The sequence below is a fragment of the Pangasianodon hypophthalmus genome, chromosome 22 (assembly GCF_027358585.1).
Source record: "Pangasianodon hypophthalmus isolate fPanHyp1 chromosome 22, fPanHyp1.pri, whole genome shotgun sequence".
NCBI lineage: Eukaryota > Metazoa > Chordata > Actinopteri > Siluriformes > Pangasiidae > Pangasianodon > Pangasianodon hypophthalmus.
The window spans coordinates 19,676,474-19,697,920 of NC_069731.1; the positions used below are offsets into that span (position 1 = coordinate 19,676,474).

The 21,447-nt window shown below is 42.4% G+C and overlaps 2 protein-coding genes across 3 annotated transcripts in view; one reads left to right on the forward strand and one right to left on the reverse strand.

Moving 5' to 3' along the window:
- The first annotated feature begins 3,691 nt into the window (after nucleotides 1–3,691).
- On the forward strand, nucleotides 3,692–11,171 carry arxa (aristaless related homeobox a). 2 transcript variants are annotated; one of them, XM_026938115.3, is made up of 5 exons: nucleotides 3,692–4,048; nucleotides 5,160–5,706; nucleotides 7,024–7,069; nucleotides 8,985–9,307; nucleotides 9,492–11,171. In XM_026938115.3, the coding sequence occupies exons 1-5, from the start codon at nucleotides 3,871–3,873 to the stop codon at nucleotides 9,757–9,759; spliced, it is 1,362 nt and encodes a 453-aa protein (XP_026793916.1). In that variant the 5' UTR covers nucleotides 3,692–3,870; the 3' UTR covers nucleotides 9,760–11,171. The 2 variants fall into 2 exon arrangements, with proteins under 2 accessions (XP_026793916.1, XP_026793917.1); XM_026938116.3 differs by having other exon boundaries at nucleotides 9,460–9,592.
- Nucleotides 11,172–13,763: 2,592 nt separating this feature from the next.
- The window catches only part of pola1 (polymerase (DNA directed), alpha 1), a 56,467-nt gene continuing 48,783 nt past the window's right edge, over nucleotides 13,764–21,447 (reverse strand). Inside the window, 2 exon segments of the mRNA XM_053228118.1 lie at nucleotides 13,764–14,564; nucleotides 21,194–21,290. Of these exon segments, the coding sequence (XP_053084093.1) occupies nucleotides 14,425–14,564; nucleotides 21,194–21,290 (237 nt within the window). The 3' untranslated portion in view covers nucleotides 13,764–14,424.

Below are 21,447 nucleotides of genomic sequence, written 5' to 3' on the forward strand. Positions count from 1 at the left end.
GAGTATGATACGCTTTTCTTCCTCTAACACAACAATCTGAACCTCGTCTGTTGTTGATGGTTGGAGTCAGGTGTGCAGTGAGGGAGAACTCCATGAGCAATCAGACATGAAGATCAGAAGTCTAACATAGATCCAGTCCACAGCACATATGACCACAGCACAGCTTAGTTTCTGGCTCAATACACCAAAATCTGGCTAAAATCACACATTAGTAGGAAAAACGTACCTCATATGCAGTGCAGAAGTTCCTGATATCCAAAGCAACGTGGCTCCAAAACAAACCATGCCACTTCTGATCATCTCTGAAATGTTATAATAACATATTCTGAGAAGTTAATTATGGATTATAATTCATGCAGATGCAATAAATCATGGATGTTAATCATCACTGTAATGGTGCAGACCAAATCCCTTCAGTATGAGGATTATAAAGCAACTACAAAGCCAAAACTGTGATGTCAAGCAGTTTATCCCCGTCATTGCCATGTGATGGACCCAGCGTTCCCGGGTTATAGGCTCCAGGTCCACCACAACCTTCCAGATGAATGGTTGATGTTCTATAAATAATTAGGTGGACACACCACTGCCTAAAGGTTCCATCCTCAGTAAATATTCCACATGAGAATATGATCTTCCAGTATATTATCTTCCAGCACTGACAATAAAGATGTATTAGTCCACATGTTCCCAGCCCTGTTCCTGGAGAAACCCCTGTCCTGCACATTTTAGGGATTACTCCAGGTCCAGACTTTGGATCCTGTGCAGTAGTTTAAGGAATACTCCATGCACCTCGCACACTCGGTTTAAGCCCGAGCTGCCAGCAGAGGGCGCTGCTTGCAAAAAAGCAGAAAAAGACGAAGCATTTGGGTCTTTGAGCTCCTGCAGACATGAAATCAGTGGCCACCAACCTTCCAGGAGATCCAGCTTAGTCCAGAACTCAGGTCCATATCCATAAATCCGACATCTGCTTCAGATAATCGGTGGACTTGATCAGCCGGATCAGCTCTGCTGGGATTGGACTGGAATGAAATCTGTCGGAGGGAACAGAGCTGCATGGTGATGACTGAGCTCAGACTGTTTTGTTTTGTCTTTTCACTTCACTGGAAAGATGTCACCATCTAAGACAGTGTTTATGACTTTTTATTTTTTATCTTTTATGAATTTCCTCATTAAAAGCTATTAACAGGGAAAGCAAAAAGCATCAGAAAGTGAGTTCATGCAGAAAATAGGAGCGTGGCCTCCTAGAAGCTTCGACAGTAGAACATCTATACTTTATCCATAACATTTTTTCCACATTTTCCAGACTTGTTTGTGTAAGAGCCGAACATTCATGATGACTGTATAAAAAAAATTAAAAAAATAAAAAACCCGCACCAGGTACAAGGCATCAGGCGCGACGTCGTTATTTAATTGCTGGTGTGGAACCATCAGTGCTTTGTTTTTTAACCTTTAGTGTGTGTGTCTTTTACCTGGGAAAGTGTATGTGCTGTACCTTTAATTGGCTTTTTAGAGCAGATCCCATCATGCACCTTAAATATGTTTTCCTAAAGGTACAAAACCAGCAGCTGGAAGTTGACAGATGAGTTTTGTGAGAGTTTGCAGATGAGGAAAACAAAACAGGCGCTATAGTTTACACACCACTAGATCATAACACTAGATTGTTGTACAAATTATCAAGTTAGTCTTGTTGTGAAAATATGACACACGGTAGCATCAGGGGAACTGGAGGAGAGGGAGAGTGACGTGCGCCGGCGCTAACAAGTGGCCCGCGCGCCTTGCGCTAAATAGACCACTGAAAATTAAATATGTGAAAATTGCGCCTTTTCTTTCTCTCTCTCTCTCTCTCTCTCTCTCTCTCCCCAAAGTGTGTGCTTGTAATTAGTGCATTTAAACAAAGCACGGATATCCTGCTGGCGGTAATAGTCCCTGACATTTCTTTTCTTGGGTTAATAACAGAGTGCGTATAAATGAATCAAATTGTGGCCCCAAATTACATAGCGACTTTAAATACGGGTCTGCATTGCGCGGCTGTTTGGGACCAAGGAGAAAAAAACGTTTTATATTGTTATTATTGTCATTAGTCTGTTGATCTGCTTTACAAATGCCCCAGAAGTTTAGAGCAGGAGTGTATTTGTGGCACAAATTTACTGCCTGCTTCTGGATATTAATTACATTGACTTGTGGATAATTGTAAATGAAAGACAGACTGCGCGCAGTCACAATGCGCAAGAAAAACAAGCATGAAACATTTACACTCAGGAGCTTTTTTTTTTTTAGCAAACATTTAGAAAAACCCTTCGATCGCAGTGTAACAAACAGGCAGTCATCTCCAGAGGCCAAAATTAAGGTCATAACATAGACTGCGTTGAGTGTTTTCTCGGGATTTCATAATTATTTCTTGATGTGCCTCTTCTCAGGCTGTAACAGAGCTGCACAGCTCCTTACAGACCGCTGAAAGGAGAGAGTAAATTGTAGCTTGTTGAAGTTTCAGGATTGAATTCTGAAAAAAAAAAAAAAAAAAAAAAAAGATCCTTTTATGATGGCTTTGAGCGGGGTCACGCCATCCGCAGCAGGTTAAATAGACTTCTCAATCAACCTCTCCAGGCTCCTGAGTCCAGTTACCTGCGGGCCATTATCACCACCTTCAACCATCTGAGACTATCTGATCGCTTCAGAGAGGACAGGCAATTAGGGGTGGTGAGGAGGGCTAGCAGCTAGCAGGCTGTGAGGAAGGCCACCAAAGTGTGAGGAAGGCCACCAGTAACATTCAGCTGAAGCCTTCTCCCAGTCACACCTTATGCGCCTTCTGATATCTCATTTATTATTATTATTATTATTATTGTTTTTTTTTTTTTAAAGATAATGTATGATTACACCACATGCAGTGCAATATACTACATATTATATAACAACTAATTGACAAATATATTTAATTAAATGATTAAGGAAATTAATTGTATTGGGTAAATTTTGAAATCCAGTCTAGCAAAAGCTATCCAGATGGGAGGATGCAGATTTTTTTTAAACATTGAAAAAAAAAATCATATTTTTTCCACTACCTTTAATAATATTATTATTATTGTTGTTGTTGTTGTTGTTGTTGTTTATTACTGTTGTGAGATAAATTAAATTCATTTTTTAAAGAATTATGATAGATATGTGCTTTTTGGGTGAAATGTTTATGATCATATATATAATCTATAATCTATAAATATATAATATATATATATGTATGTATGTATAATAACACTATTGTTAAAAATAGTGATTAATATAGGTTATTATTTATTATTTGAAATCTCTTACTAATTGTATATTAATTCAGTTACTCCACTAATACAAATAAAAAGAAATAGGAATTATTCACACCACATACATTTTAACTGTGATCATAAATAAAGATCCGTCCTGTGATCTTGTATTTATAGATATATTTATAGCTCCAGAGAACAGTGTGTGCGTTTTATCTGATGTAAAAAAAAAAAAATGCTGCTAGTCAGATGTAATTGAAGTGTGAAGTCGGCTTTATTGGACTAATGTGCGTCTCTCAGGCCGGTGAACTTTAATGAGAAAACTGAAAGATCCCCCTTTTTCCCCGCGGGAGCCAATCAGATTGTCGCTCCACGTCAGTGCGGCGGAATGGAGAGAGGAGCTGCAGCGCTGAGGAGCTCCACACTTTAGCATTACACACACACACACACACACACACACTGAGAGAGAGAGAGAGAGAGAGAGAGAGAGAGACACACACACACACACACCTCGGGTTACAGGCGCAGGGCGAGTGTATAGCGCTCACACAAGCTGAAACTTCACTGGACGCAGAAGGCGGAAAAGAGGAAAAGAAGCTAAAATAGAGAGAGAGAGAAAATGAGCAGTCAGTTCGACGACGATGCGCGCGACAGAAGCGAGTGTAAAAGCAAATCCCCGACTGTCCTCTCCTCCTACTGCATCGAGAGCATTCTGGGCCGGAGGAGCCCCTGCAAGGTCCGACTGGTGGGCTCGCAAAGTTTAACAGCGCGACCGGAGCATGAGCAGCCTTCTGAAGGTACGACACACACTCTCACACACTCTCACACACACTCTCATACACACCTTCTAAAAGATAATGTGCGCTCGCGCTGAAAAGGACCTTCTAGGAAGCAGTTAAACCTCTTTGCAGCAACGTTTCTGGAGATGTTCCTGCGGTTCTGCTTGTGAAAGAACCTGAAGAACCACTAAAATATCCTCCTGTTTGATATCAGACAGAACAGATCAGAAATCAGACGCTGGAAGCTCGTGACTGTGATAATCTCATGCACCTTTTTCTGGCTTTATAACGCAGTACTAAGCCATGCGCTGTTCTCTGGGGAATAACTGCATAAAAAGCATTTGAAGGCTTTGAAGAGATGATCAGGACATCAGACCTGCTTAAACTTACAAACTCCACAAGTCCAGGAGCTGTGTGGGGTTCAACACTCCATCCCTCTTACACAAAACAGTGCAAAATGACAACGTTAATATTATAAGTTCATATGTGATAATATAAAAATGGGTTTTGGGAAATGTAAACAGAATATTTCATCTCGTGCTGCTTTTATTTCTAAAGAGAAATTAGAAAAATGAAAATAAACTCAGATGGTGAAGGCTCTAGCAGTTGGTTTGGATTTATTGTATTGTTTGATATATTTAGGAGCTTAAAAACAAATGTTTAAATAATATAAAATGTTTCCTTCTCAAAAATGAGAGCAATAATAAAAACAGGCTTGATATAAACTTTTGTAAAATGATGAATTGTACATTAAATAAATAAGTAAATAAATAAATAAATACATGGGTTTAGTTTTGTTCGCTGGATTTTTTTTTTTTTTCTAAAAAATGTTGTACAAATATTTAGTTGTATTTCTTTTTTTTTTACGCTTGTACTAAAAATCACAAACCCCCCAGAACCGTGCTGAAATGATTATTTCTTTACTTTTATTTATGGGGAGAGAAAGGTGGAAAGAATGCTTTGCATGAGAGTTAGCTATGAGCTAATGTGCACCTGTGCATGTAGTCAGAGATAAACAGTAATAAAAATAGGTTACTACATGACTAAAAACATGCAGGTGTTCTCTCTCTCTCTCTCTCTCTCTCTCTCTCTCTCTCTTTTTTTTAATGTTATTTTTATTTTATTTCAGTTTCCAGTAAAGAGCTCTCCTTTGACTCGGACTTGCACCTTCCGCCCAAACTGCGCCGGCTCTACGGCCCCGGGGGAAAATACCTGGACACCAGCAGGGTGTTTCAGGAGCACGGGGAGAAAGGCGAGCTCGGCTGCGAGGGCCTGAAGATCAGCCAGGCGCCGCAGGTCAGCATCAGCCGGAGCAAGTCGTACCGGGAGAACGCGCCGTTCAGCGGGCTGGAGGAGGCGCGCAGCAGCCCGGAGCTGGCCGAGCTCGGAGCGCTCAAGTTCGAGGAGGACGCGGTGAAGGAGGAAGAGGAGGAGGAAGAGGAGGAGGAGGCGTGCGGAGCCGAGCATGGCCTGTCGCCCAAGGACGAGCCGAGTCCGCGCAACGACGCAGACGTGAAGGACGGAGAGGACAGCGTGTGTCTGTCTGCGGGCAGCGACTCGGAGGAGGGCATGCTGAAGAGGAAGCAGAGGAGATACAGGACCACGTTTACGAGCTACCAGCTGGAGGAGCTGGAGAGGGCTTTCCAGAAGACCCACTACCCAGACGTGTTCACCAGGTACGCACACCTACCCAAAAAAAAAAAATAAATAAAGAAAATCCAAACAACATCAGCAACAACAACAACAACAATTATAATAGTAATAGTAATAATAATAATAATAATTAGTTGCAGTAGTGGATCAAAAATTGTGTTTCTTTAAGGCTAGGAAAGTCTTCTTCCTCACATCTCTACAAAAACAGGAAAATAATATAATATAGAATATAACTGTATAAATTAGAGCTCGTGCATAAATGTCTAACCTAAAAATAGGCATTTATAAAAATGCACTCTAATATTATAATAATAATAATAATATAAATGATCACAGCCCTTCAACATTAAAACAAAAATCCAGACCTTTACTGTGATGACACTCTGGATTCGCTGCTGGCTTTAAAAAATACATCCAGCTAAAATTCACTAAAAGTCAACTCTATCTGGCAGACACCCAAAACGCGCACTTTATTCAGGCAGCCTGTTTATTGTATTTATTGTATACAGACCCATTAGATATTTTATATTATTCTAATAAGCTGCAGTTAATAAAACAATGACTTTCTGTAAATCTGTAAATTCACAGTGCGCGTTTTTCAGCCGTGAAAATGTGCGCGTTTAGTTAACGTGGAGGGGCAGTATGGCAAACACCAACTCACACACTGTAGGTAGAAAATGTCTGCTTCTAATAATAATAATAATAATAATAATAATAATAATAATAATAATAATAATAAGCAGCTCATTCTAGTATTAAGCCTAACACATATTATTCAGTGGATATCTCCGAGCTCGTGCTATTATATTTTACTGAAGGAAATATTTTTATAATAGCAATAAAACACGAGTTTGCTTCTTTTTTTAAAATAATAATAAAAGCGTTTTCTTTCTCTTAGAAATCAGTCGCGTATATTGACGTTTTTAAATCGACGTGGCTCGTTTTTTTTGTACGCAGTAATTGTGATTGTCAGCTTTTCTCATCACCAACCGGTGAATAGTGACGCGGTTCCTGTCCAGGACTACAGCCTGAATAGACATTATTCCCGTCATTATGTAGTTAAAGCTTTCAGAAAGGAGCGAAGAAATTATTTTTTTTAAAAAAAGGAGTGAATCAGAGGGAGAGAGAGAGAGAGAGAGAGAGAGAGAGAGAGAGAGAGAGAGATTGTGCAATTTGAAAGAAAGAAAGAAAAGAAAACCCTAAATCTATTTAACGGCTTCTGTTTGATTTAGTTCGTGTCTAACTGCATTTTTCTGAGATGGATGTAAAATCAGTGTGTGTGTGTGTGTGTGTGTGTGTGTGTGTGTGTGTGTGTGTGTGTGTGTGTGTGTGTGTTTCAGAGAGGAGCTCGCGATGCGGCTGGACCTCACCGAGGCGCGCGTGCAGGTAAAATGCTCTTCTTCTCTCCTTAAAGCCTCAAAAAAGCTCATCATACTGATGAATCAATACTACACACTTCACATCACATTATTACATTATTATTACATTATTATTACATTATTATTAAATGATTATTACATTATTACACGCGTGCAAACCCATTACCACATCTGATAATGATTTCTTTTTAAAAAAATAGACAGTGACGTAATTATGTCCTGAGACAGGAAAGAGCATAATGCATGCATTTTAATCCATCCTATTTGTATTCACTTTCTAAGCATTTAAAAAAATAATAAATAAAACAAGAGACTAATAATGAACTAAACAGGAAATAGAGGAAGGAAGGGAGATGTTATTATTATTATTATTATTATTATTATTATTATTATTATTATTATTATTATTGCAGGACATGAAGTATTCACAGAAGGACAGTGATTTCCTAAAGGGATTTAAAGGGGAAAAAAATGACTCATGGATATAATCATCAGGCTTACAGTAAAAGCCGCCCTCATGTTCCTGGTTATTTATTTATTTTATATTTATATATATATATTTTAAATATTTAGTAGAGCGTTAAGATTTCCGAGAATTCCGGGGAATTGTGCTAAGCGACGTGTGCTATATCTGGCTAATGGTCTATATTTAATTTCATTTGAAAGTGTAGCCTTCAGCTGTGTTAAACGACTCCCCAACGTCACGGAGGAGATCTCTCCTGTTATCGAAAGTTATTACATGCAATGGAGCGAGCGTTTTAACGGCAATTACGCGGACGCGCGCGCCGTTCGTAAAAGCGCACTTAGCGCAAGAGCAAACACTGCTATTCCAGAGAGAAAATGGTGTTTGAATTCTCATCGCCCCTGTGCGCGGGTGGAGGAGGAGGAGGTGGAGGTGGAAGAGGAGGAGGAGGAGGAGGAGGAGGAGGGTGCGAGGATAATGCTATTTGATTTCCCATTTTGTGATTGCAATAGACCAGCATTGATCCGATGCTTTGCACTTGGAACAAGTGAGACTATTAAAGGTGTTTGTCGCCCCCTCCATCCCTCCTCACCACCACCACCACCACCACCACCCTCCTCCTCCTCCTCCTCCTTCTTCTTCCAATCCTGCCCATTCAAAGCTTGCATGATCAAGCTCAACTCCCATAACCAAAGAGACAGTACAAACACATGGCAGGGTTATTGCCAACATAAAACAACAGATGTCTGTTTGGGACTGCGGATGAACAAATCACTTAATGGGCTCGATCAGGAGGTGATAAAACTCATAAATTCCCCAGGGGCCCTGTAATGCAAAAGAGCCTCTGTGTGTGTGTGTGTGTGTGTGTGTGTGTGTGTGTTAGACAGTCACTGTTGACAATGTCCTCATTGCGAACACACTCGTCTCCAGGCCCTGGCACTGCAGTAGCCCATACACACCAGCAGTGCAGAGATGGATTGGGGCACCCGTGGGAAAGTTAAATACCCTTTCAAAGTCACTTGCATTTTCAGGAATTTTCATTTAAAGCGTATTAATTGTTACTGGCCCCTGTTCAAGCCGTTATTCCCAAATCCTTTGTGAACAAGGCTCTTAATTACCGCACTCCACCCCTTTTTTTTCCCCTCTGTGCAGCCTAAAACCAGATTTTAATTAGCAAAGTTAGGCTAACAGACCATAAGGGAGTGGGGCTTAGGGTCATGTAATTACCCTTGACTTTCCGCCTATTTGTCACCTCATTAAAGCGAAGCAAATATTGCACATGGATTACAGTGTCGAGCTCAGACAAGCATGCAGAGCGGTATACAATTCGGAACACAAAGTGAACTCAGGACGCTAGCGTGAGACGAATCACAATAATAAGAAACATTTTAAAAATGGAGGGCCTTAGGATTTAACACATCACGCCTGTCTGTTAACGAAAGCCGTTCTTTGTGTCCAGGTCTGGTTCCAGAACCGTAGAGCAAAATGGAGAAAGAGGGAGAAGGCAGGAGTTCAGTCTCATCCTCCAGGTCTGCCCTTCCCTGGTCCCCTAGCTGCAGCCCACCCCTTGAGTCACTATCTAGAGGGAGGCCCGTTCCCTCCTCACCCACACCCGGCTCTGGAGTCAGCCTGGACCGCCGCCGCAGCCGCCGCTGCATTTCCAGGACTGGCACCACCACATAATAGCTCCGCCCTTCCTCCTGCTACGCCCCTCGGCTTGGGCACCTTCCTGGGCACCGCCATGTTCCGCCATCCGGCCTTCATCGGACCCACTTTTGGCAGGTAGGCTGGTGTGATGAACAAGCTCACGATCACAGCAGAACGCTAGGAAGTGTAATATTTAATTATCCTCTTGCTTGACCTCTGAGGATGTTTACGACCGTCCGCATGACAGAGTCGCAAATTCGAATTTTTTTTTTTTTTTTTTTTTTTAGAATTGTCTAATCAGCTTGACTCTTCTGCTCAGACTTTTCTCCAGCATGGGTCCCCTGACCAGCGCTTCCACGGCCGCTGCTCTCCTGCGCCAAGCCACGCCGCCGGTGGAAAGTCCGGTGCAGCCGCCCGCAGGCCTGTCGGACCCGCCCACCGCCTCGCCCTCTTCCTCCACCTCCACGGCTGCCGACCGCCGAGCCTCAAGCATCGCCGCGCTACGTCTTAAAGCAAAAGAACACTCGGCTCAGCTCACTCAGCTGAACATCCTGCCCACCAGCGCTACGGGGAAGGAGGTCTGCTGAAGCTGTGGCTCTGAAAAATAAACCCCTTACTGAAAAAAATAATAATAATAAAGCATGACCAAATCCACAACAGCACACCGGCGAGCTATCCGAGCCCTGGAGGCGTGATGCACTGTTACAGCGCACATCTTATTGGACATCCTCCATCAGTGACCCGAACCCCAGTCTGCAATGTAGCTACGCTGCCAAGCAACAGCCAGTGAAACTGTACTTAGGAAATCCAATCCATTTATGTTTTTTTTTTTTTTTTTTGGGTCAGGGATGTGGTGACAGCAGTCACACACAAAACAGCAACAACTTCTCCTCTGCAAGAAGCATCAGCTCCAGTGTGGGACCAGAGGAGGGGGTCAATATGCCAAAGGGAACTGCTAGAACCCTCCAAATCGCACCATCACCAAATTCATCGACTGAGAAACACGGAAAAAAAAAACAAATAAACAACCTCCCGTCCTCTCCGTGAAGATTACGCCTTCATCCCTTGTGTTAATTACGATCTTTAGGGCGGAAATTAACAACCAATTTCTTCAAAAGGACAATGATGGAGTTCAGATTGCTTGCTCATTGATCTGTTAAGAGTAGCCTATTTGTACATACACACACACACATATATATATACAACACACACATACACACACACTCATACACACACACTAGCACTGTAAAGATGATGAGTTAAATTGGGGAAAACCTTAAGCTTAAAAAAGGTGTACATTTGAAAACATTGAAATTGAAATTCACTTGATGTAGTATTGTATGAATGGTTCCTAGTAGAGCTCAACTTATGTTCATTTTATGAAATTTTAGGTTTGTAGATGATTATTTATGTCAATCCTGTGGACTGTTCAGATCCACAGCAGGACACACTGCTGTTCCACGAGAGACTCTTCTGGGTTTATTTTTTTGTTTTGTTTTTTTTTTTGTTTTGTTTTTTTGGCAAACCCAAGCAGAATAAAAAAAAGTATGAATAAATCTGCTGAATGAATCTGATGAAATGGAAACCCCAACCATTATTTTACAAAAAACATTATTATTATTATTATTATTATTATTATTATTATTATTATTGTTCATGTTTAATTCAGTGATAAATTTAGACAGAAATAATAAAATAAAAATAACATATGCACAATGTACAGCATGCATTCAAAAATAAAGTACAGAAGCAATATAATTTAGGATTTTTTTGTTCCAAGATGAATACATGTGCTTATACTTTAATATTATTGAGATAAATCTATAAGAATAAGCCATACAGGCCAGTTTATATATTAATCCTGTCTACATGTGTGTTAGGAATTATTTAATGCAGAGAAAACCAGGGGTCATGATTAAGCTCAAGATTTTACGCACGAGGGAAAAAAAAAAAGCTTTTTATTTTATTATTTATTTTTTAGTGCCGCAATATTATTATTCCTGAAAATATTTTCGTCGTGGTGGTGCTTCAGTGTGTATAAAAAAGAGGGAGTAAAGAGATGATTATTCGCTCCATTAGTTGTGCTTATATTCATGGCGCTTTTCAGTTCCACCTGTTAACAAAACGCGCTTGGAGAAGTTTCAGAGGCCGCGAATTGAACTCGACATGCGCAATGGCGCCTAAACCGAGGCGACTCTTTTCTTATTAATGAAGTAACAACTGGTTTATCAGAATGTCTTTTCTCTGGATTTAGTTCCCTCCCTAAAATCCTCTCCGCTGGATCGCGATGCCATAACAGCAATCAATGCGGCTCCTTTCAGCCAAGTCGTTTTGACCCGTCCATGGTGCCGAGGCAAATCGCGTGAAATTACCTCTAGGATTAATTTTCCCTTCTCTCTCTCTCTCTCTCTCTCTCTCTCTCTTTTAATCGCCTACTCGCGGTGAAAAGAGTTCCCTTTCCTTGTTTTACAGCCGCTAATCCGACTCATTTCGACACCACAAACAAGCAGGATCAGTGAAAATGGAAATAAAGCTTTATGAAGATGGGTTAAAAGAAAGAAGGGGGGGTCTCTCTCTCACTCTCTCTCTCTGGAACGTTTGTGACTCTTCACATAATTTATTCTCACTAACTCCGTGCGCTAAGGACCCCCCTTCCCTCCCTCCCTCTCCCTCTCTCTCCCTCCACCAATCTCTCCATCCATCCTTCCAGACTCCTAGAAGTCCATATTAAACATTTGACATGCCATGCTGCCTGACAAGAGCAGCAGAATATGTTCAAAGGGGCATTAAGGAGGGAGGAAAAGAAAAGAAACCCATTTTCTCGGCAGCTCCAGCATATGAGGACTATTATATTTAACAGGGAGAGCTCTGGAGCGCAGGGTTCTCCACCTTCTCCACCTCCTCCACCTTCTCCACCTCCACTCCTACTTCTGTGGGGCTTTTAGTTAGGAGATTATCAAGAATTCCTTAATCTTATTATTATTATTATTATTATTATTATTATTATTATTTTCAGTAGCATTAGTAGTAGTTGTATTGTGAACGTTATTAACCAAAGGTGATACAGTGAGCTTACAAAAGAGGAACTCTCGCGAGATCTGAAGTAACTTTAGATGACTTGCATAATTAAAAAAGAAAAAAAAAACAAAAGGAAAGAAAAGTTATAAAGTTATAAGCCGTGATAAAACATTTATCATCACATCAGCACAAAGCTACGTCTGAGAGCTGAGAAAAAAATGAAAATCCATCGCACATCAACTTTTTTTTTTTTTGTACTTGATTGTGAATTTCTTGAGTCGCGTCTGAAGCGGATAATAATCATGACGCGTTTTGCGCCTCTCGGTCCGGCCGCGGTTGGATTGGATTGGATTGGATTGGATTGGCCGGGTGCTGGAGGCACTGAAGGCGCTTTGATGAGGCTCTCGTCTCCCTTTTTGGAGTCGCGGAGAAGAAAAAAATCAGTGAAAAGGCTGAATGGCTGGGGCCCCCACTCGCACCACTCGCACCCCGTCCCCTTGTTACCCCCCTACACCCCACCACCATCACCGCCACCCCTGCCTGTGGGCGCGCCTTAATTCCCCCGCGTCTCTTTTACTCTCATCCAATTAGTTCAGTGTATTAAGCGGTTTATCATCTCATAGCTCGCCATTGAAGGAAACAAGGGGAGCACTTTGCAACGGGAGCGGCTTTTCCTTTTGACACCCACGGCTACTTACATATTCCGCCGCGCAATGAATAATAGCGAGAGAATGGCGCACTAATTCCCTCATCAAAGGAAACCTTGTCCTACTACTATTTCTGGTCCGAAAGGAGGGCAATAAAGCTTAGCAAGACACACACACACACACACACACACACACACACACAGAGTGAGAGAGTTCTTATTAGCTTAGGGAGCAAAATGAATGCAAAGCTGTGCGGCTATTGAGAGAGCCGCAGTTTGAAAACAGCCTCCGCTGGCACGATAAACGCTTTTGGAGGAATGCGTCACTGAAACCCGAGCCCATGCACTGATGACTTAACCTTGTAAAGTGCGAAGGGAAAAAAAAAAAAGAAAAAAGAAAAGATCCTTTCTTTTAAAGCAGCACTAACTACTCAGGTCATGTAAAGTATTTTTTCGCTGCGACGCACAGCAGATGTGATATAATAAATATATAAATTAACTTCTCCGGCGACACGGGCCTCCGCATGAGCGCTGTCCATCACACACACACACACACACACACACACACACACGGGACTAAACCCGGGCCAGAAAGCCACTCTGAAAGTGTACACTCTCTGAGGTCGATGCCATTAGTGGCTGTCGTCTAAAGTGATTTTTCAAGCATGGTACTTATGGAAATTGGCATTTGCAATGATGAAATGGTGTAAGGCGAAAAAAAAATTGTTCACCTGTCATTATAAACACATAGAACAAGCGCCATTTTTTAACACATGCAGCAGAGCTGACTGCAATATTCTGCAATAAGACTCCTCATCCATCCCTCCTTCTCCTGTTTTTTTCTCCCTCCATAACACAATTTAGTGAAATATTATTCCCCCCAAAGCATCTACTTAAGACCTGGATATTTTTAAAACGCCAGCAAACTTGTTCGTAAATCACTTTATTTAACTTGGAGTATAAAATCATTTAACAGAGACGTGATCAGACATTCACTCAGATCAACAACAACAAATAAAATCAACATGTAAAAAAAGTATAAAAGTAGAGGTAATGTCCAACACGAGCGTCCAATCTGTCCCAGCTCCTCCAATCACCAGACCAAGCCTGTATCATTGGCTAATTGCTACGCAGTCAAGGACCTGTGGTGGTGGAGAGAAGTTATTACCCCTGATTGTTCCCTCGTTGTGTGTGGAGGAACGAAGAGGAGGAGAGGGGGAGAGGGGGAGAGGGGGAGAGGGGGAGAGGTTGGGTTGAGTGTGCTGGTGTTTTTATGGGTCTTTAGTCTCTCTTCATGTCCATTTTCCCACCGAATTGGGATCGATTAAAGACCAGGACACAGGGCTACTAAATGGACATGATGAAAGACGTTGAGTGACAAGCAGCCAATCAAGGAAGCTCTTGACGAGCGAGGCAATCATCACGACCACCAGCAATACAGGTGATATAAGGTAAGCACTACAGATTGTCCAAAAAATACAAAAAAAAAAAAAAAAATCAGAATCGCACACAACACAGGTATATACATGTGTACGGAAACTAATCCTGGTTTCGACAATCACCTGAAAGACGCTACGCTAATAAAACATTACTTTAACGACGTAAAGGCCTGGAAGAGCTTGGCGAGGTTGACTTCGGAGTAGCTGCTGGACGCCAGGACGCGGTCCACCACCGCCTTCAGCTTCTTATACACTTCTCTCTCTTCGTTGTAGTATTTCTTGAATTTCACTGTGGACAGAGCAGAGAACAGATAAATGAGAAAGTGTAGCTAGATTAAAAAGGAAAACATGACAAAAATGACGTGCATAAGCGAGGCTGCGTGGCTCCACGTTCGCACTAGAGAACGGGTTTCTACGTACGTGCGCAACACGGCACTGCGACATCACCATAATTGAAAGAAATTAAAAAATATATATATATTCTAATCAAATTAGGTTAGCAACGTGACAAATCCAAACTCAAATGATTCCACGGACCTCTTACACGGAAGTGTGTGGTCTGACGTTTCTTCAGTTCCCCGCTCACAACTTTATTTCCTACCTGTAGTTAACGCTCACAAAAATCTAACTCACAACCACAGTTTCATCTTCTCCTGTCACTTACAACTTCTCATTACATGTGTAGAGACATTACGGAGCAAAATAAAGCTTGGAAGGAGGTAGAAAATATCTTTGGTGCTTTTAGAGAGTGTACATAGCTAGTACAGTTAGCTTGATTGACTAATCTAATCTGAGAACGAAGCTAGTACGAAGCCATGTGCATAACACGTAAATCAAATCAAACCGATTTTCATGCTGATTACTGTTTTAATTTATTTGCGTTTAAATAGTTGGCTTTAGAAGATGTATATAGCTACTACTGGAGCAGTGGACAAGCCACGCCCACAATAAACAATAGTAGGGGTCGATACACTGAGACAAACCACAAGCGACCCGTTACTTGCCCCTGGAAAACAGAAGGTTAGGGTGAAAAATAAGAACCGCAGTCACTTTGGACAAATCCGTAGCTTTTCCAAGATGTTTCCTGAATTTCCCAAGTCTCCAGTAATCAATACTATTTTGCAAATATTAAAATCCGAAAAAAAATGGTACTAAGCTGTACGTTTGCTTGGACCAAGCTGGTACTAACAAGCGTACACCTTTGGTACCTTTATCATCCTTCACCTGGAGATGTCGATGTAGTGCACCTTTAATAATTTTAAGTACATGATTGTGTTTTAGAGTAAGCAATTTAAAGATAGAAGATGCATACAAAAATTACAAGAGGTTTACCAAACCAGTGACAAGAAATGGTGCCCTTTTTCTCAGAGTGTAAGGTTAATAACGTTGTCTTAATACAATTTATAAAAACACCAAACAAACCAACCAAAGGCCATTACATTTCTGAGAACACCAAGAGTAACGTATCAAACAGACGTCCCAAGCAGTTAACTCATAAAAACCTTCTCATCATTTCTGAGAAACCAACATCTGAACGAAATAAAAAAGCGAATATAATCATCTAGCATGTGAAAAGAGTAATCCATAGGCGGTTTGAGAGAGAGAGAGAGAGAGAGAGAGAGAGAGAGAGAGAGAGAGAGAGAGAGAGAGAGAGAAGAAAAACCATCGGTTATAATATCGAACTCTGCTCTCAGACAGAAGACTAGAGAGGTTTATCAAGTATCATTTCAAACACAAGTCCCCGAGAATCGATAATGCCGCAGTAATCCGGCGCAGGGCGGTGGTTTGAGGGGCTAGGTGTCTGCAGAATTCTGGAGGCTAAATAGAGCGCGCTGCCAGGGAGCTGAGAGGTCAGGCAATCGGGTCGATATCCTGGGTCATTTATCCCGACGGGAGGGCCTTCAATGACGGAGAGGAGATGATGGAGGAGCCACTGGCGGCCTTGCAGGACTGAACCAGAATTACTGCCCGAGTCGAAGGCTTTAACCAAAGTCTTTTGTAAAGCCGATACGCAAGTTTTTAAGAATCTGCATATGTAAAAGAATCTCAGTGCACAAAGCTGCAGTTGGTCCTCCTGCCAAAGAGGGGCAGTGTGGCGTTATAGAGACGTCCAAAAAGTCATTGTTGCTGAGAAAATGTAGGCGGGACACGATCACATCAGCTCACGAAGCCTGGATTTTAATCACAGGTCGCTTTTATTAGCAAGTGGAGAACAAATACGGGCCAGAAGAGTCGAAAAATCCAGATAAAAACAGACACTGGAAACTGAGATACCACACACACACACACACACATACACACACACACACACACACACGGCTGCACCAATGTCAACTTCCATTATCTATCACACATATATTTTACCATGAACAAGTGAGAGAGAGAGAGAACAGAAGGCTCGCACATGAACCAGAGTGAGGGGGAGAATACTATTTACCTGAGGGGAAAAAAAAGAAAGAGAGCAAAGAGAAGAAAGATGATGATGCATGATCAAGCGAAAGCAATCATGTCATCATTTTTTGAAAGGTGGAAGAAAATAATTCTTTTTGTCCTCCCCCTTCTCCTCTGTCTTTTTCTCCACTACCTCCTCTTCTTCTTCCTCTTCTCTTCTTCTTCTTCTTCTTCATTCTTTATTCTTCCCCCAATCATTGTATGGGGAACGAATAGAAAAGAGCAACTTAAAAGCCACAAAGGTTGTCATAGACCTTGCTTTCCCCCCTTAGGCCCGGCAGGGGTCGTATTTAAAATAAATAGCGTTTGGAGGGAGGGGGGGAAAAAAAAGGGAGAAGAAGATGAGGAGAGGCGAAGACAGAGCAGAGAGAGGCAAAGTAAAAGGAAGGAGGGAAAAGGAAGAAGATAAAGCGACAGAGAAACTGTGGAAGTATAGAGGGGAAAAAAAGGAGAGAAGAGAAGAGAAGAGAAGACAGGAGGCAGGGAGGGAGATGAAGCTCATCCAAGAGAGACAGAGAGAGAGAGAGAGAGAGAGAGAGAGAGAGAGAGAGAGAGAGAGTGTATCAGCTTCCATGCGCTCTAACTAGGTGTAAATACAATAACAAGCATGTAATTAAGTGAGCATGATGAAGTTAATGGAGATCATACATTCCATTTGGGCTGCTTATGAATATTCTATTAGATGTTATCAGGCAGCTGGAATAGCTGTTAATTTAATCATCACCGCGAGCAGGGAAAAGTTCTTTGTGCGAGTGTAATTGCACAGAATGAATAATTGATTTGACAATCGCACCCGCGGATTTGCAGCAGCTCGAGGCTGGCAGAGTGCGGGGGAGGCGGGGCGGCGAGGCCGAGAGCTCGGCGCCCTGAAAAGGTTGCAGAGGAGATAGCCTGCAAATTGAGCATTAGCTGCACACTGATAAAGGACAATTTTTATTTTATCAATGCGGCGAAATTACATTACGGCACGAGCATAATCACACTGCCCACACTTAAGAAGAGACAAGAGAACGAGAGCGAGGCAGAGAGGATGTGTGTGTGTGTGAGGAAAAAAGGAACAGAGAGAGAGAGAGAGAGAGAGAGAGAGAGAGACGTTAAAAAGATGACTAAAAGCATAAATTGGAAATAAATTGCTCTTCATGAAAAGAACGGAATCAGAGTTCAACATGATTTGGAAGTCATTGATATGGGATATCTAATAATCCAAAAAAAAAAAAAAAAAAAGAAAAAAAAGGGGAGAAAACGCTTTATTATGGAAGAACTCCTGCCGTGTGTGAAATTGCCTCCACATTTACCTCGCTTGCTGCAATCAGCCGGAGGACTGTGGTCTACATGTAGATCAGATTCCGCATCTGAAATGTCTCCCACACACACACACACACACACACACACACACACACACACACACACACACACACACACGTGCCAAAAGCACCCCACTTACTCTGTGGACACACACAATACATGCATTCCCGTTCAATCCCAGCTGAGAGCTCTGATGAAGTCCGTGAGTGGAAAGCAGCCCGAATCCTTCCAGAGGTCCGAGGTCTGGAGCCCAATCATGGGCCTGGACAGCGCTCCTGGACGCTAATCCGTGACAATGGCGTGATTTACCGTGATTTGTCCATACACGGATCGTTCTTATGGACGATCAGACTTAGTCGTTTGAATCAAGAGCGTGAAGAAAAAAAAAATGCGTTTGGCGAAAGAGGGAAAGAAGAGGCGAGAAGAAACGGACAATCTCACACCTACTCGGTTCTGATCGATCTCTGGGCAGTACAGACCAACCATGAACTCTTTTTTTTTTTTTTTTTTTTTCACCTCCCAAAAAATAAAGAAGCACTTCCTATCAGTTCATCCTCTCAGGAAAAGCAGGTAAGGTAAACAGGAGTAACCTGGTGCTCTTTTTTCCCAGTTTTTACCCCAACACTAGACTTCCTGTAAAATAATAAAAGTTATTCTACTCTAGATCAGGAATGAAAGAAAATCTCTCGCTTGGTCAACATAAAGTCAGTTCACACTTTCATCAAGTGTCTGCGTAAAACAGCGGGACCGGATGCTCCTGCATTCCTACACAGTGTTTTGTGCTTCTTCATGTATACATGCTCATTAATTAATTTCATCCCCTTGTTAAGAATTTCCAGAAAGTTTAAAGTCAGTTCAATAAGGAGGCAAAAATCACTGAAGTGTGAACTCAGAATTTCATCATCAAGCAGCTGAAATGTCTTGTGGCCTCTGCTGCTGGTTCTGAGAGCTAAACATGGCTGCAATTCAGGTCAGAAAGGGAAAAAAAAAAAAAAAAGAAAGAAACGGCCGAGTCAATCGGTCAATCAGACCCGAGACTCCATCAGCTGTTAAGTTTAACGTCTCTGAGCTCCTCAGACTGACCAAGCAGGCCCATTTACGCAGCTCTATTGTTCACGTTGTGGCTGGAGTCCAAATGCTGAAGGAGGATCGCCTCGCTCACCTCTGGCCCCCGTGTCCAGCGCCTGCCCTCCCCAGCACCCCCACCCCCCCAAACCACTCCCGCTCGCTCCCGGCACTGTACGGCCGCAGTTATCTAAAGCGCCACAATAACAGCGCAGCCGACAGAATAGCGCCAAGATTGGTTTTTCTATTGTGCCGTCGCGCTGGCATAATGCCCACTTTAAAAGCAATTCCTCGCTCATCAGAGACAGACAGAAAATCTGCGACGATACGACACTAAACGTCGCAGGGTGGCGGTGGTGGTGGTGGTGGCGGTGGCGGTGGTGGGGGAGAGAGAGTTTGGCATGAATTCAGTAAAATTACAATCGTGTGTGTGTGTGTTTGTGTGTTGCAAAAGGGGGCAGCTGAAAGTTTCTAGAACTACACTTTATTCCATCATTCCCACTACGCTGGCGGTTTCTCTCGGCCCGGAGCTCGACCCCACGCTTCTTCTCTTTTGTGGAGTAAATGGACTGAAGTAAAGGATACATCACTGCTGACTGCAGAGCAGAATCAACTACAGGCCTCAAAGGAGTCCTCACTCACCAGCTCTTTGCAAGGGGAGGGGGTTAAAAAACAAGAAGGGGGTCCTATCAGACCCCTGAAGCAGGAAAAAAAAAAGGAACACTAAAAGCACAGACTGTGAACGAACACCTAGAATAAAATACTAAGGCTGTACAGTGGTCATAACTTGTATTTTTTTCCCTTTGTGTATGATTTACAATAGAAATAAAATCAAAATGATTAAAAAATAAAAATAAAATCATAATACAGCAGTCATCTCACTGATATTGATCTCATGGCACACGAGGACAGCGAGTACAACCGAATAAATTCCTCATAATTGCTACAAGTCAATATTTCCGACATGGCAAAGGCCCACCTGGGGTCTAAATCAACACCTGGATCAGGTAAAGACAGTAGCCGTGATGCAGCCCTGTAATTTCCCACCAAGTCCTGCAAGTCTATAATACACTAACACACAGTACTACAGTGTGGCCTTAGAGAAGCAGCCATGAAATAATCAGAGTCAGAGTCAGTATGGGGTGAAAATTTATGGACGTCATGAATTCTGAACAATATTTACATCCAATCTCAACTGGGGAGAAATCAGATGTAGTGGAATAATCATAGAAAAAAAAATGGTGGAATTAGAGGCAAGGCCACGCACAGAGACAGGTCAGACCTCAGAAGATTGGCCACAATCACCCCCGAAGAAACAACTGTAGGGAAAAGTAGAGAAATAAAAAATTCCAGAGAGAAGCCAAGTCTATAATCATGTTAGCCCCCACCCTCAAACTCCCTCCTCTCCACAGCCACTCGGCTTGCTTCATGCTCTGAGTGGTCATCTATTGATTACACATTATATTTATCTACGCCTATCGCTCTCGCTCCGGACCTCATCGGCACACGGAGAAAGAAATAAATAAATTTACAAGTCCGTTCCAAGTGGTCCTTTTTAATCAAGTGACATCAATCACCGAGGCCGGTGGGTAAGTAGAGTAAGCTGCTGGTTCGGGCTCGCCCGCGGTCACGCCGAGGCCGGATCCTGCACAGGGCCGCTGGAAATATATGCTCCATGTCCCATTATTTATGAAGGCCTATCCTTTTGCCTTCTCGCCAATTACTCGCCCTATCATTTTCCAAAATCTAAAAACTGTTTTCAATCAACACAGCCAACGCTATTACTGAGTGCCTGCCGGCCCTGAGAGGAGGCTTTTCTCCCTCTCGCGCTCCCTCAAACTGATTGGACCGCTTTGCATTCCTCGCCGCTCCGTGATTGAATCCCTCGCCTGAATTAAGGCTGTCGACTCGAGGAGCTGCACATCCTTAACCCCCCCCGCCACCTCTTTTTCCACACCAACCCCTTGACCGCCTCCAGCCTGTGTGAGCATCAGTGCGTGTGTGTGTGTGTGTGTGCACCTGTCGTGTGTACACTTCTAGTGTGGGTTAAAAATGGCTAACGTAGCTCATGTGTTTTAGCGCAGTGAGTCTTCTTACTTTTCTCGTCTCCCTGCAGGACTTTGGTGACGGCGTATTCCCAATCAAAGATGAACCTGTAGAAGCTCAGCTGGTTGTAGAGCGCCTTCTCGGAATACTGTAACGAGAAAAAAAAAAAAAAAAAAAAAAACAGACATGGCGCATCATTTAGGTTTAAAGAGCGAACAGAGAACATACTGCATCACTTGATGCAACAAAAGGAGGAAAGGAAATGAACTGAAAAACAAGCCGGTGTGTTTTAAACGCCATGTTAT